The following is a 13,672-nucleotide window of genomic DNA, read 5'->3' as shown; positions in this document are numbered from 1 at the left end:
CTGTTAGCTACTGAATGGACCTGTTCAAGCTTTCAATGGTTCTGAAGTCATAACAATGATTCTAAATGAATGATTCCATAGCCTAGGAGTGGTGCCCTCCAGCTCCCACTAACCCCCACCCCAAACACCCCCTCCCCCCCCTTCTCTTCCTTCTGAGGGGAAAGAAGAAAACCTTTAAAAGAAAGAGAACATTCTCATTCTTCTTTTGTTTCTGGTCATATAATTTACTCTCTTCGAGACACATCATCTGCATAAGCAATATTTTTTTCAACTCATAAATGGATTCTGATCATTGCAATAGATACTAGGGATCAGGATTTCATCATGATTTATCGAAATATATTTTTAAATAAAATATTCTAGATTAGTAAATCTCCTGAGATGTTATCTGCTACATGGTTAGAGAATTATAGCAGTTTGACAGATCAATTACAATATGAGACAGATAAACACTACGAGCATATCAGTGCCTTTGAATTATCATGAGCTGAAAAATATTGTAGAATTCCTGATTACATGAATTTGTGCCCTGTTGTATTTTCATCTTAGTATTTGATTTGGTGGATTTTTAGCTTTGTACATGCTGACCCCATTTAGATGGGAGAAGATGATTTGGTTATGGTAGAAATCTTGTCCAAGGGAATTATTCACTTGAGAAATTCTTTAAATACCAATTATTTTCTACATATTTAGGATTTCAAATTATTAATCCGTAAACTTTTAAGGATCATTAGCTGATTAATAAAAATAACTCGAGAATAAAAACATAAAAAGTAGTCTATAGCTCCCATGCAAAAATTATTCTATTCATAGTTTTTTGTCTTGGGGTTAAGCAGGTACCTGGTCTTAGGAAAATTAATTTCAGAAGATGCTACAAGGAGTTGGTCCAGTTGGTTGGTAGCACTTGATATGGCCAATGTTCTAACTTGGTTGTGTCGAATGACACACTTCACAGGCCACTCAAAAGATTGTTATTCATGAACTAGAGTACCTTTACGAAAATTAAAAGTTATAACTGTGATTCAATATTAAATCGTTAGCTTTTGCCATCTGGAGATCATGGTGGAAAGCTCAAGCCGTCGCCTTATCTCACCATTTGTCTTTATATATTATATTAGAAAGGCGACTGAACATTGCTTCACTGTAAGGAAGATTAGTGTCTGAATCATTCAGCATGAATGTGCTTTTCTAGGATTAACCTGATGTAATTGGATCATCAGTTAGAACATATATTTAGTAATAGTGAACATGGATTAGTGGTGGCTGAGTGTCTCGTGCTACTGATAGAATGTTTTACAGACATATTTAACCATGTAAACATGATCTATGCTATATTGGTTTATATTCTGTTAACATTTCTGATCAATGTATCCAGGTTGAAGTGACTGATGCAGCTCTTCTTGCTCTGATAGAAAATTATTGCCGAGAGGCAGGTGTTCGGAATCTTCAAAAGCAAATTGAGAAGATATACCGCAAGGTTTGTGACACAGTTGTTAGAACTTCAGAAAAGAAGTATCAGTTTTTAAATCTAAATATTCGTAATTTTATTATTTATTTTCAAAGTAATTGTTTTGCTAGCAAATCCCAACCATAACTGTTGAGCATTGGGTTGCCTCTGATGACGAGCCACAATGTTATCGGTATGCTTTCTTCAGAAAAATTAGTAATGACTTTGAACTTCAAACGGCACCGTATACAATCTGAAATGCATCATGAGAACACAAGATGCTTGTTACTAGGTGATATTTTGATTTAGTTCTGGTTTGAATGCGTGCATGAACATAACAAGCTAGTTATGATGTTTTGACCAAAGTGTCTAGCTGGTTGTCCCTATCAATGAAAAACCCAATTGCCTCGATTTTTTGTAACTAGTTTGCATATTGCTTATGCAAGACATTTGGGTATTTGGGTCATCTCACAAATAGGTATACTTGTCGGATGTGCTAGTTGGAGAATTATGGGAAGGATTAAAGAAACAATTAGAAATGTTAAATTATTGACCTGCTAGTTTTGGCTTTCTGAAATTTTTATTTTAACAGGATATTTGAATTGGTGGTTTTTCACTTGTAGCTTTCCAAATTGTTTATGTTTTTCTATTAAACAAATGTTTTCCTTTACAAATTATTGCTTCAATTAATGCATTTTCTGGTGTAGTTGTACTTAATTGAAGTTTATTTTGTCATAGGCTTTACACCCCTTTGAGAGATGTTGGAAGTCAATATTTCTGTAATCAAAAGCTTTTCTGTGAAAGTCTCCCCTTTTAGCAGTGATTAATCTGAATGTTTTCTGGCCATTAAATATGCAGAAGCACTAGTTTCATAAGCATACATGCATTTCTATTACTATCATCTATGAATTCTCAGTCATTCCCTTCATTTGCATTTTTATGACCATTGATGTATATTAGATATTTAAATTTGCATCTTTTCCTATCAATGAAATAAATATTTTGATTTCAGAAAACCTTGAATATTTTTCCTATTCATGACCGATTTTATTCTTATGCTTTAATATAGATAGCTCTGCAACTTGTCCGTCAAGGGGTGACAAATAAGCAATCTCTAAAAGTCAGCCTTCAGCAAGGAGCCAAACAGCTTAGAGAGAAATCTACTGAAGAGCCTACTCAAATTGCAGATGATGGTCCAGGGGGGAAGAAACTGGAGGATGGGAACTCACACGAAAGGGCTACAACAACTACCTTAACAGAATCTGAACAAGCAATTGAAGTCTCGTTACATGAACAGCCTAATGGAACTGCCACAGAAGAATCAGAAGCAACTTCTCATGAGCATCTTGTTGAACAGTTGGAGGCTGACAAAGTGCAGCCAACTCTCTTATCATCAGACGGTATTGCAACAACAGACCAACCCGTTGATTCAAAGGTATTCTGAGAAGCTAAGTGACTAAAACATGCATTTTATTGTAGTGTAAGAATTGGTTTAACATTGACACCTACTAGTGATTTTTCTTACAAGTCCTATGTGTAAACTTTTTTTTCACATTAGTGGAAGGATCAGTCAGACGATAGAAATTACTTTAATGTAGTATGCATATATGTTAACATATGCATACTTATGCACCGTATATTCATTGTGTCATGTATTAATTGATTGATTTCTCTATTTACAGGTCAATATAAAAACAAGTGATGTAAAGGATGTGAAAGTTGATAATGTGATTGAAAAGGTCATAGTTGATGTCTCAAACCTGGCTGATTTTGTGGGCAAACCAATATTCCATGCCGAACGTATATATGATCAGACTCCAGTAGGAGTTGTCATGGGTCTTGCTTGGACTGCAATGGGTGGTTCAACATTGTATGTTGAGACCGCCCTAGTGGAGCAAGGAGAAGGGAAAGGTGCACTTCTATTGACGGGTCAGCTCGGAGACGTCATGAAGGAGAGTGCGCAAATAGCTCATACCGTAGCCAGAGCAATATTGCTTCAGAAAGAACCAGACAATCCATTTTTTGCAGACTCCAAGCTCCATTTGCATGTGCCGGCTGGTGCTACCCCCAAGGATGGACCAAGTGCAGGGTGCACCATGATAACCTCAATGTTGTCTCTTGCCATGAAAAAGCATGTTAAAAAAGAACTTGCAATGACTGGTGAAGTAACATTGACAGGACGGATTCTCCCAATTGGTGGGGTATGTTATCTCTGTGACATAATCTTTATTCATCATTGTGACCGACCATAATAATCGAAAGTTCATAGTTTTTTGTTTTCATGATTGTTTTAAGACTTAATGTTTCTTATTCTTGTTTTGGTTTCCAACCACGGGATGTGCGACATACTCTCTGTCTTTCAATTCATCATATTTGTCCATTTGATCTTTATATGCTATATGATTTACCATCCATTGTAGAAATACCTGAATCTAGGAGTTTATATGCATTTTGTCATAGCCTGAATTTTTGAGTTGGAAACTGCAAAGCTTGACATTTTTACTAAATTTGCAAACTTCCTATATTTGATAAAAATCATTCTGAAGTCTTATTTTGAAAAATAACACCAGAAATCACCATTATTTAGTATTATTACTGCTCTGTGACTTTGTTTTTTTCTGTTAGTTTTTAAAAGTTTCATTCCTACCAAACAGGTAAAGGAGAAGATAATTGCTGCAAGAAGAAGTGAGGTGAAGACTATCATATTCCCATCAGCTAACAGAAGAGATTTTGATGAGCTTGCTGGCAATGTGAAGGAAGGCCTTGAAGTTCACTTCGTAGATGATTATAACCAAATATTTGAGCTGGCTTTTGGAAGCAACTCTAAGCCACAAATCTAAGTCTCTGATCCACCTGTATTGGGTCTTCACATGTTATAGTTTTCTTGACGACTGCAAGAAATTCCATGGTAGTTCTTCATGATGCAGCCACCATGGACCAATTCCAAAGAGAGTTAGCCTTTTATTGAGGTCATGGACAATTCCTAACGGGCTTCCTAGAGCATCCATGATTTGAATGCTTGCATGTACTGATGCCTGAAGATTGTTTATTAATTATGTCTTACAACCATTGCGAAAAAAACCATAGCACGGCTGTATTTTTTGTGATCTTTTCTGGAGGTGGATGGTGGTCAAGATATAAATACATTATTTCGGCATTTTTGTTTTCATCAATACTCAAATGTAAACTACTCTCAAAACCTAAATTTTTTATTCATTCAAATGTATGATGATAGCTGATTATTAATTTGATCATGTTTGCTGGATTGGTTTCAACTTTCAACTCCTTGTGTTTTTCTCCTTTGATGGATGTGGCTGGAAAAAAATTTAATTGTTGCCGATATTTGCATTTTAGCAGTCATTTCCTTCCAATTAGGGCATTCATTCTTTAGATACTAAAATTTGTACGAATTGGTACTTCTTTCATCTATTTTATCCATTGTTGGTGATAATCTTGGCATCGATTCTTCTAATTTAATCATGATATTGTAGCAAGGGGTGTTCTACTAGTACTTCTTTATAAATGAAATATGCAAGATGATGACTCAAAATGCAATGCAGCTGCTAGTGATTTTTAGCCTCAAATGATGTCATTTCAAACCTAATTCAATCCATTCTCCCAATGTGATTCACATGCTGACCTCAACTCGCATGATTGATGATATCGCAAAATACCTATCAAAGATTGTGAATGAGATATCTCGCCGGCTTCGCCGGTCAACGATCCACCATGACAAGAGGCTATTGGACCATAGTTGCTCTTCAGATTGAAATTGGCAGAAAGCCTCAATAATGGTCATGGGGACCATCACAGTCATTATTCCCCAATCTCGCTAAAGACTTACTAGTACTCTTTCCTTAATGAAATTTCTTCTTTACTTCAAAAATGGAGCTTGTGGTGGAGCCTCTATTGGATGAAATCTATGGAAAGGGATTGTGGGCTCAGCCATATCCAATTCGAGTTCATGTGGGAATCAGAATCCATGATGCCATCATGGAATCAATCCCTCAGAGCAAAAGAATACCACCAGTTCCTAGCAATGGAAAAGCCCAGGAATAGGGATGGTAGGACCAGACCCATACCCTCCTTAGACTTCAGCTTTATAGCAGTTTATTCTAAACTCTCCAATGCCAGTGTCTTCTAGTTCCCCTCTTCAATCCACTGCCACTAGTGACTAACATGGGTCCAACCTCCATTCTTTTGTGGGGCCAACTTCCCATAGTGACCAACCGACCATGTCCTTGGGAGGTCAGACAGGTTAATTTTAGACAGTAGCTTGTGGAATCAATAGGAGGCAAGACTTTTTGAGAGTTTTAGTCAAGCAAATCTTTGTGGGGGCATCTTGTGACTCATCACCCATTACTATCAGCTGATTTGCTGTCATGCTTTAACTAACGAATCAACTAAATGCTTGTTCGTGGACCCAGTTAGGTCAGCCATTCAGGCAACAATGCCGGTTCTCATTCCAATTTGAGAGTCGCATCTTGTTCGAGCTGACGACAGCTTGGCATCGACGCTCTTCGTCATCCATACATGTCAGCATTCGATAAATATGTCAACGTGGCGAGCTGCGAGGTGGTCGAATTGCTGACATGGCAATGGTGGCTCATGGCCGGCGAAAAAAAATAGAAGAGAAAAATGCATGGAGTAGGTTTCCCCCACCTTGCAAGATGCTCTTTGCTTTCATATACTCTCCAATTGATTGGTGCCCTAGATAAACAAACTAATCACCTCTACAAATGGCACTATCTTTTTTGGAAGACCTTTAATCCCTCTAATCAGAGGGGAAAGACTAGAAAGGGGATAAAGAGCTCAACATATCCAAACAAGTGGATAAGAAGTCATTGGACTTGACCTGCCTCTGTTTTTTTTTTTTTTTTTTTCTTTTCTTGACCTCACTTCTTGAAGCCGAATATGGCATGAGGGAGTAAGTGTATTGAAAAGGACAAGCAAAGAGTGGATTGAGCTGTGCTAGATGTTTTACAAATGTTTTGAACAAGCAAATATTTTATGGGTGGCAAAAAACAAATCATCATAAAGCACTCATTAAAGATTAAAAAAAAAAGTTCATTTCGTTGATTGTATCCTATTCAAGTGTTGAATAGTGTATCCTCAGTATCTTAAACCATAATCGGAAACTCCTTAAGGTATTTACACAACTAAAGGAACTCCTTAAATACGATTACCATCTATCTTCAAAATAAAAATCAAGAATAATATTATGATTTCTTGAGCACAAAAATATATATTTCAATAGATGTAATTAAGATGATACCATATTTTTTCCTTTTTTTTTGTTGAGATGTATCATTGATTTTTGTTTTGTTTTGTTTATTTGCTCTAAAGCATGTTGCTTCTGTGAATGTTAACCAATTAAAACAATGCACTCTACATAAATATTATGTATTTTAATTTTAACTTTGAAAAAAAAACGTAAAAGTTACGGTATGTGTTTTCTCTTCACTCCAATATACGACATCTAAACTATGTTATTGTTGGACTTATCTAATCAAAAGGAAAAAAAGATAATATTCTTTGGAACATAACCTCGCAATCTCTCAATAACCATCAGAGAGAGATAATGAAATAGATTATATCAAAATATATGTTTTTTTTAATTTATTTTTCTTTTTTTTGTAGGCATCAAGAACATTAACTTACATAAATTGTATTGGATGGTGGCAAGATACACATACATGTGGATTAATTAGTTGCTTGAGCTTTCAATGGAAGTTATCGAGCTAATAAATTGGCATGATTTTCTAGTGTCATGGTATTTTTAAGATCTTAGATGAAAAAAGGGCAAGTGATTCTAAGCAACTTCCAAATAAAATTTGGAGATTAACAACATATTAGTCGACGAAGAGATGACACAAGCTGCATTTTTTTTTTTTGGTTGACCATCATATTTATTTTAGAAAACTGGCACCTCGCCATCTGTTGTACAATCGTACCAGCTAATTCCTCTTGGAAGCTGGGTAAGATCTAACATAATTAATAATATAAATGATCTCATATGCTTTACAATTCAAGCTTCAAGTACTTACTTCTTTTTGATGGAATGAACTTATGATGAAATACCATTAATTAGTATGCCCAAGAAACCAAAAATAAAACCAAGGATGATTTTGTAAGTCAATGCATTTGTGATACTAGATATGATTTAATATGTATGACTGCAGTTTTGTGAATGTTTAATTTGACTCCATTTCTAATGTTCTTTTTTCCCCTTTTTATCTGAGGATCGCCTCCTAATTACCAAACAAAATTCAGAAAAAGAGGAACTTTTGAATTTTTGCCTTGATTTCTGCATTAATGCTATTATGAGATTTAAAATACTATGTCACTCATGAAACATCATTGAAAAATTATAAGCCAGTGATAAACAACATTAATTGCAAAGCAAACTAATTAACTGGTTTGATTAAATTGAACATAATAATGCCTCAAAAAAAAATAGAATTAAATTATAAAATGGTTCCTTGAATCCAAACAAATGATCAACATATATTGTCAAAGTGCAAGTCATGCTCACGTAACACTCCATAAAAATTGATCATAAACAATGAAACAATACATTGAACAACAAAATAATCGATTTTAATAATCAACATATATCATGAGATCCATTAGAAATGTGGAGGTACGTTTTCAAGCGTCAAATCAATACCCCTATCTAACAAATAACAAAGAACTTATAATGCATCGTGTGAACCTGAAGTTGAACAAAAAGAAAAAAAACTTATACATCCGTACATAAAACATGCCAAATAGTGGTGCAAATAGGTCGCATCGAGTCGGATCCTGGATGACCCCAATCCGATCCGATTTTTTATTTGGGTCCTAATTTTGGATCCAGATCCGACCTGGTTGAAGACCGGGTCGGATCGGATCCGAGTTGGATCGATTCGGATTCAAATCGGATTCAATTTTTTTACTTTTAGGAAAGAGTTTGGGCAAATCTAATTTGGTCATATCATGAGGTGCTGGGTGACCCATGACTTTGAAAGACTTGCGATTGACCTCCAGTCAGAACAGATGAACCATGACTACTAACTAAGTCGGTCTGCAAGCCAAATTTCATATCACACTATATTTTGTCCGTATGACTGATTGGACGGAACTTGGTGTCTCCCTGCTCCCCTCTCACGAGGACAAAAAAAATCCCGGACCTTCTTCCAAAATCCAATTCCATCGCAGAAAACTGGCACATGACCCATATTCAGTTCAGTGTTCCCTCACTTCCTCCCTGCAAAAGTTAAAAAAAACAGAAGCCAAAAAACAGAAGAAAAAATTAAACAAGCTACCGAGACACCAAAGGTATCAACAGTGTAATAGATCGAGAGAGAATCCTGATGGACGAATAGTGCTATGACCCACACAAAAAAAAAACTCTCTTTTGCTTCCCCCCCCCCCCCCCCCCCCTTCTCTTCGGATCCATTCGAGTCGGATCGGATCCGTTCGATAAACCTAGAACTGACCCAAAAAATGATTCGGATCCAATTTTAGGATCGACCCGGACCCACGGGTCCTAAAATTCGGGTCGGGTCGGGTCTCGGGTCGACCCGACCCATTTGCAGCCTTAATGCCAAATAAAGATTTAGCATATCTACATTTTTCAAAAAAAATCTAGATAAAATTAAGATACAAGTTAGCATAAATCACAATCATAAGTAATATAATTAGGGTCAAACTTGGATATGCAAGCCAATTTTTTGAAAAATCATGCACACCAAGTGGTCATGCACGTCAGCAATCACAACTTTTCGTTTCTATGGGCTCGATTCTTCAAGCACCCATCTTGATGCAATCACAATCTCTTGTTTTTATGGCTCCGTTCTTCAATCACAAACAATATAACTTAGGACAAACCTGGATATGCAAGCCAATTTCGTGAGAAATTATACCTTACACTGCATGCACCAAGTGGTCGTGCATGCCAGCAATTATAATTAACCTCTTGTTTCTATGGGCTCCGTTCTTCAAGTACTCATCTCGATGCATCACTATATAAACAGACAGCTCTGATTATGGTAGGTGGTGCATGCCCCCTAGAATATAATTTCTTCAGTTTGTTAGGTTGGCTGCGTATTGGTTGCAGCTTTTTTTTTCCCGCTACTTAACAATGGACAGGTGGCATGCATACAGAGCAGAAGCAAAAGTAAGTCCTGCAACCCCTAAATCAAAACCCAGGAATCCCAACTGTAAACGATGAGAGACCTCGTAACTAGGCCACCTGTCCAACTGGTCGCATGGAAGTCGGCGGATGTCGTCCTTCCTTTCCAACTGGTTGCATGGAAGTCGGAGGATGTCGCCGCTTTTGCACTGCTTCAATGTAATCCGTCTGCCTCGTCAGCGGATCCGCACGGCGCCGCCGCTCTCCACGTGGCACCGTCCAATGGGAATCAACTAGGAGCTTCGACGAGCCTAACTAACTACCCCCCTTCCCGCTTCCTTCGTTTCGTTCCCTTGAAAGGACTCTGTTTCCATAAAACGGCCTCCCCAGATTTTTTGAAACAGAGCTCCTTTTCCTCCCCTTCGGCTCTTCTCTCCTTCCTTTGTTTCCTTTTCGTTTACAATCCTTTGGAGAGCGAGTTGATTAACCTAAAGAAGGTTGTTTTTTTTTCTCCCCGTTTCCTGTCGTTTCAATTCTAAACTTATCTCATCTCATCAGATATTCTTTTCATGTTTGTTTTTGTTAGACCCTGGATTGGGTTGTAGATAACTTAGATGCGAAGATTGGATTGTTGTCATCGGGAGTAGCTTCAGTATTTGCTTAGGTTATTCTTGTATCTGCTTTTATTTATTTTATAATCTAATTTCATCTCATTAAATTGTTCTTGTGGTTGAAACTCTTGGGTGGATAGCTTGGAATCTGTAGTTTTTTTTGTTTAAAACATCTCATATGCATGGGATGTACCTTAATCGGATTGAAAACTGTGATGGATTTTACCATTGGTACTGTTGGCAATAGTGCTTAAAAAAATAATTTTTTTATATAAAGGTTTTTCTTTTCTCTGCGTTTTTTTTAATCTCATTACATTAGATTGAATACTTTAGGATTTGTTGGTTTATGTAGGTTGGAATGTGGATATAGTCTGATGTTATTCGTTTTTGCTCCCAAATATATTATTCATTAATTTTGTAGGAGATGATGGATGAAGCTGTTGGGTTAGAAGGAAGTGTTGAATGGGCTGAGCAAGAGGGGAGCTTTAATAGTTGGCTCGATAAGGTGCTTGCTTCTGATGGGATTGAGAGTCCTCGCATGGTTGAGGAAGAGAATAGACCTCGAGATAGGCCCAAAGAGCCAGACTCAAATTCCAAGAGGCAGAAGGTCAGTTCTTTTTTCTAAACTTGTATAAGAAATGGTCTTTTTTATCCGGCCATCAAGAACTTACCAAAGATAACAATGATAGGTATAAGTCAAAAAATAACTTGCATTAAAAAGGCAATGTACTGGTGAGAACTTTCTCAGATGTGCTAATGAGGAGATATATTCTAGCTACTCTGGATATTCTATCCTTATGTTGAAAATAACCTATGTTTTCATCATAATACACTTGTTTTAAGTGCAAAATGTATATTTAACGAAATATAACTCATTATAGCCAAGGTTAAGCTCCATTACCATCAATGAATTGTGAATCATGTGAAAAATATTAATACCTCCTTCTTTTGCTATTTCCATGGTTCTAGCAAGTATCTAGTTGTCCTTGTATCGATGAGGTTTTTATGCGCTAACGGTAAATAATTTAAATTAGATTCATTTAGGGAATGTGTGTTGTCCCTAAGTTGTGTTTAGATCTCTATATGAAATTTTTTTAAGTGTTATATTGCCTACATTAGCAAGACAGAGATTAGGAAGTAAATTTGGTTAGGCTAAAGCAAGTCAATTTAGTTATGTTGATTTAGAGTGGAACAGATCAATATTGATAGTAATCATGGGCCTGAAACTGTTGATCATTTGTTCTCTCAATACTCCTTTTCAACGTTTTAGAAGACAGTTTGCTCTTTGTTAGGTGTGCTCCTCCCTCAATACTCTTTTGAATTTCTTTGTCTTGACTGGAGGCATAGAAATTTCTCTAAGCCTACTTAGTCTATCATTCTTATGTTGACTGCGGCCATAGCTTGGTCATGTTGACTGCGGCCATAGCTTGGTCATGTGGTAGCTATAGCTTCAAGATGTCTCCATCTATTTAATGATTGGTCATCCCTATGTAATTACAAAAGTAAAAGAGCTTCCACCTGCACTTTCAGAAGACTAAATTTTCATTGAAGTGGATTTCTGGCTTCCATTACCCAAAGATGTCTCATGTTTTTATTTACCTTCAGAGTTGGCTTTATTATGGACTGGTTTCAGCATCCTGGTTGTTCTTCGTCGACAGACTTCAACAACTTTTATTGGCAGATTCACCTCATTGCTGCATCTCTTGTTTTATTATCTCTTCTCTCTAATGATTAATCTGTTAGAATTGGAACCTCTTCAGTTCTTTTTTTTCACTCTGTTATCAAAGCTGACCCTGTTATTATCTTTTTAAATAAAATTTTGGGTGGCTAATCCTCCCTTCATCTCAAAAAAGAAAGAAAAAAAAGAGAACAAAGGTATAATCTAGTAGTGTGTTTGCACATATTTAGGTAGTTTGGTTTGAAGTTTATCGTGAGGTTACATTAACAGGTTCCAGTTTGAGATCGAAGGAGGTATAGTGATGTTTTAACAGATAATTACTTGAATTACAAGAGTTGCAAGTGGCATTTGAACTAGATTAACCCTGAAGCAATTGACTACATGAAATCGAGTTCGCTTTCCTTCTAATGTCCCTATGGTTATTTTTTGTTAGAAACTAATATTTTTTACAAAGCTAATTTTTTATGGAGTTCTAAATGTATCTTATCTTTTCTATTTGGCGATATTTTCTTACTGGTTTATTTATTTTTAATCTATGCAGATAGGTCCATGCACTGACAAGACAGAGGAACCCGGTCCTCTGGGTTTGATTTTACGCATAACTCCATCTTTCTTGGATCTCATTGATAGGAAGCTATCTCAAAAGAAGACCACTCCTCTTAATGGACCAACTTCGGGTACTAGTATAGAAAAACAACAGACCAGAAATGATGAATTTAACATCCAACCCACATTAATGAAATGGAAGGCTTCAAATTTTCCTGCAACAAAACTCAAGATCGGCTGTTGGGAGGTAATCTTACGTCTTGACTTGATAGAACAATTTAGAAAAAGCAAATGCTCAAATCCAAATGCTCTAATTAGTTTTTCTTCTTAGCATCTAACAATTTTTTTTTAAACTATGTTTCATAATTTTAGAGGAAGTCAAGAAATGAAGGTGATATTGTAGCTAAGTTTTACTATGCTAGGCGAAAACTTGTTTGGGAGATACAAGAAGAAAGATTGAAAAAAAAGATTGAGATCCCATGGACCGATATCTCAGCAACCAGAGCACGATTCATACGGGATCAACCAGACATTCTGGAAGTTGAGGTTAGATGTTTTCCTTAGACATATATTCTCATTTTATTGATTACTTTTGCTACTTTTTCTTTTTCCATAGACTACTTTTGATGTCTTAGACATGTTTTGAACTAATTCTTGGTTTTGGATGGGTTTTTGAAGTTTCTTAATGATTTCATTCTTTTAATAACAAAATTTGGAATATTTGTTTGGGTTTGATAACTAAGATATTTGGTACCTAGTGCAGTTAAGGCAGCAGCCCATGTTCTTTAAAGAGGTAAATCCACAGCCAAGAAAGCATACTAATTGGGAAGCTTGTTCTGATTTTACCAGTGGGAATGCAACCACATGCAGGTACATAAAAATTACATTTACATCACTTTCTTGGAGCTCTGTCATTTTGCTAAGCCTTTCAATGGATTTTACACCTTCAAATATTTCCATATTTGTTGAAATATACTTCTTTTTTTTTTAGAGAGAGAGAGAGGAATGTATTTTTTTATTGATGAAGTAGATAAATCCTTCGATTCAGATCTCCAGTCCTTCAATGTTTAGTCCATGTTAAACTACATCTATAGGAGCTTCTGAAATTATCAAGAACAAACAAAAACAGAATAATATCTTCTTTAGTAAAGTTCATGTAATATTCTCATAGCTTGTTTCTTATTTTTATTTCCTTCAGGAGGCACTATCTTGAGTTTGCAGAAGGAACTTTGGAGAAACATTATGAAAGGCTTTTACGTTCTGATCATCGGCTA

General features: G+C 36.2%; 1 protein-coding gene across 5 annotated transcripts in view; it reads left to right on the top strand.

Moving 5' to 3' along the window:
* Positions 1-13,541, top strand: part of LOC103724037 (lon protease homolog, mitochondrial-like) — a 29,314-nt gene extending 15,773 nt beyond the window's left edge. Inside the window, exons 17-21 of one of the 5 annotated variants that reach the window (XR_015974540.2) lie at positions 1,376-1,477; positions 1,579-1,640; positions 2,517-2,882; positions 3,130-3,648; positions 4,102-4,729. Coding sequence is in view for 4 of the 5 variants with exons in the window: in XM_088713984.2 (XP_088570110.1) it covers positions 1,376-1,477; positions 2,517-2,882; positions 3,130-3,648; positions 4,102-4,287 (1,173 nt within the window). In the remaining variant the exon portion in view is untranslated. Of the gene's footprint in view, positions 1-1,375; positions 1,478-1,578; positions 1,641-2,516; positions 2,883-3,129; positions 3,649-4,101; positions 4,730-10,595; positions 10,782-12,393; positions 12,646-12,770; positions 12,945-13,161 lie in introns of those variants that run through there. The other 4 variants (XM_089928081.1, XM_088713984.2, XM_089928080.1 and 1 more) reach the window with 4 other exon arrangements.
* The last annotated feature ends 131 nt before the right edge of the window (positions 13,542-13,672 follow it).

Source organism: Phoenix dactylifera, chromosome 17 (assembly GCF_051530095.1).
Source record: "Phoenix dactylifera cultivar Ajwa chromosome 17, Ajwa_hap1_PhDact_Kaust_v1.1, whole genome shotgun sequence".
Taxonomy (NCBI): domain Eukaryota; kingdom Viridiplantae; phylum Streptophyta; class Magnoliopsida; order Arecales; family Arecaceae; genus Phoenix; species Phoenix dactylifera.
The sequence above is the reverse complement of the archived record's forward strand: the minus strand, read 5'-3'. Positions and strand labels throughout refer to the sequence as shown.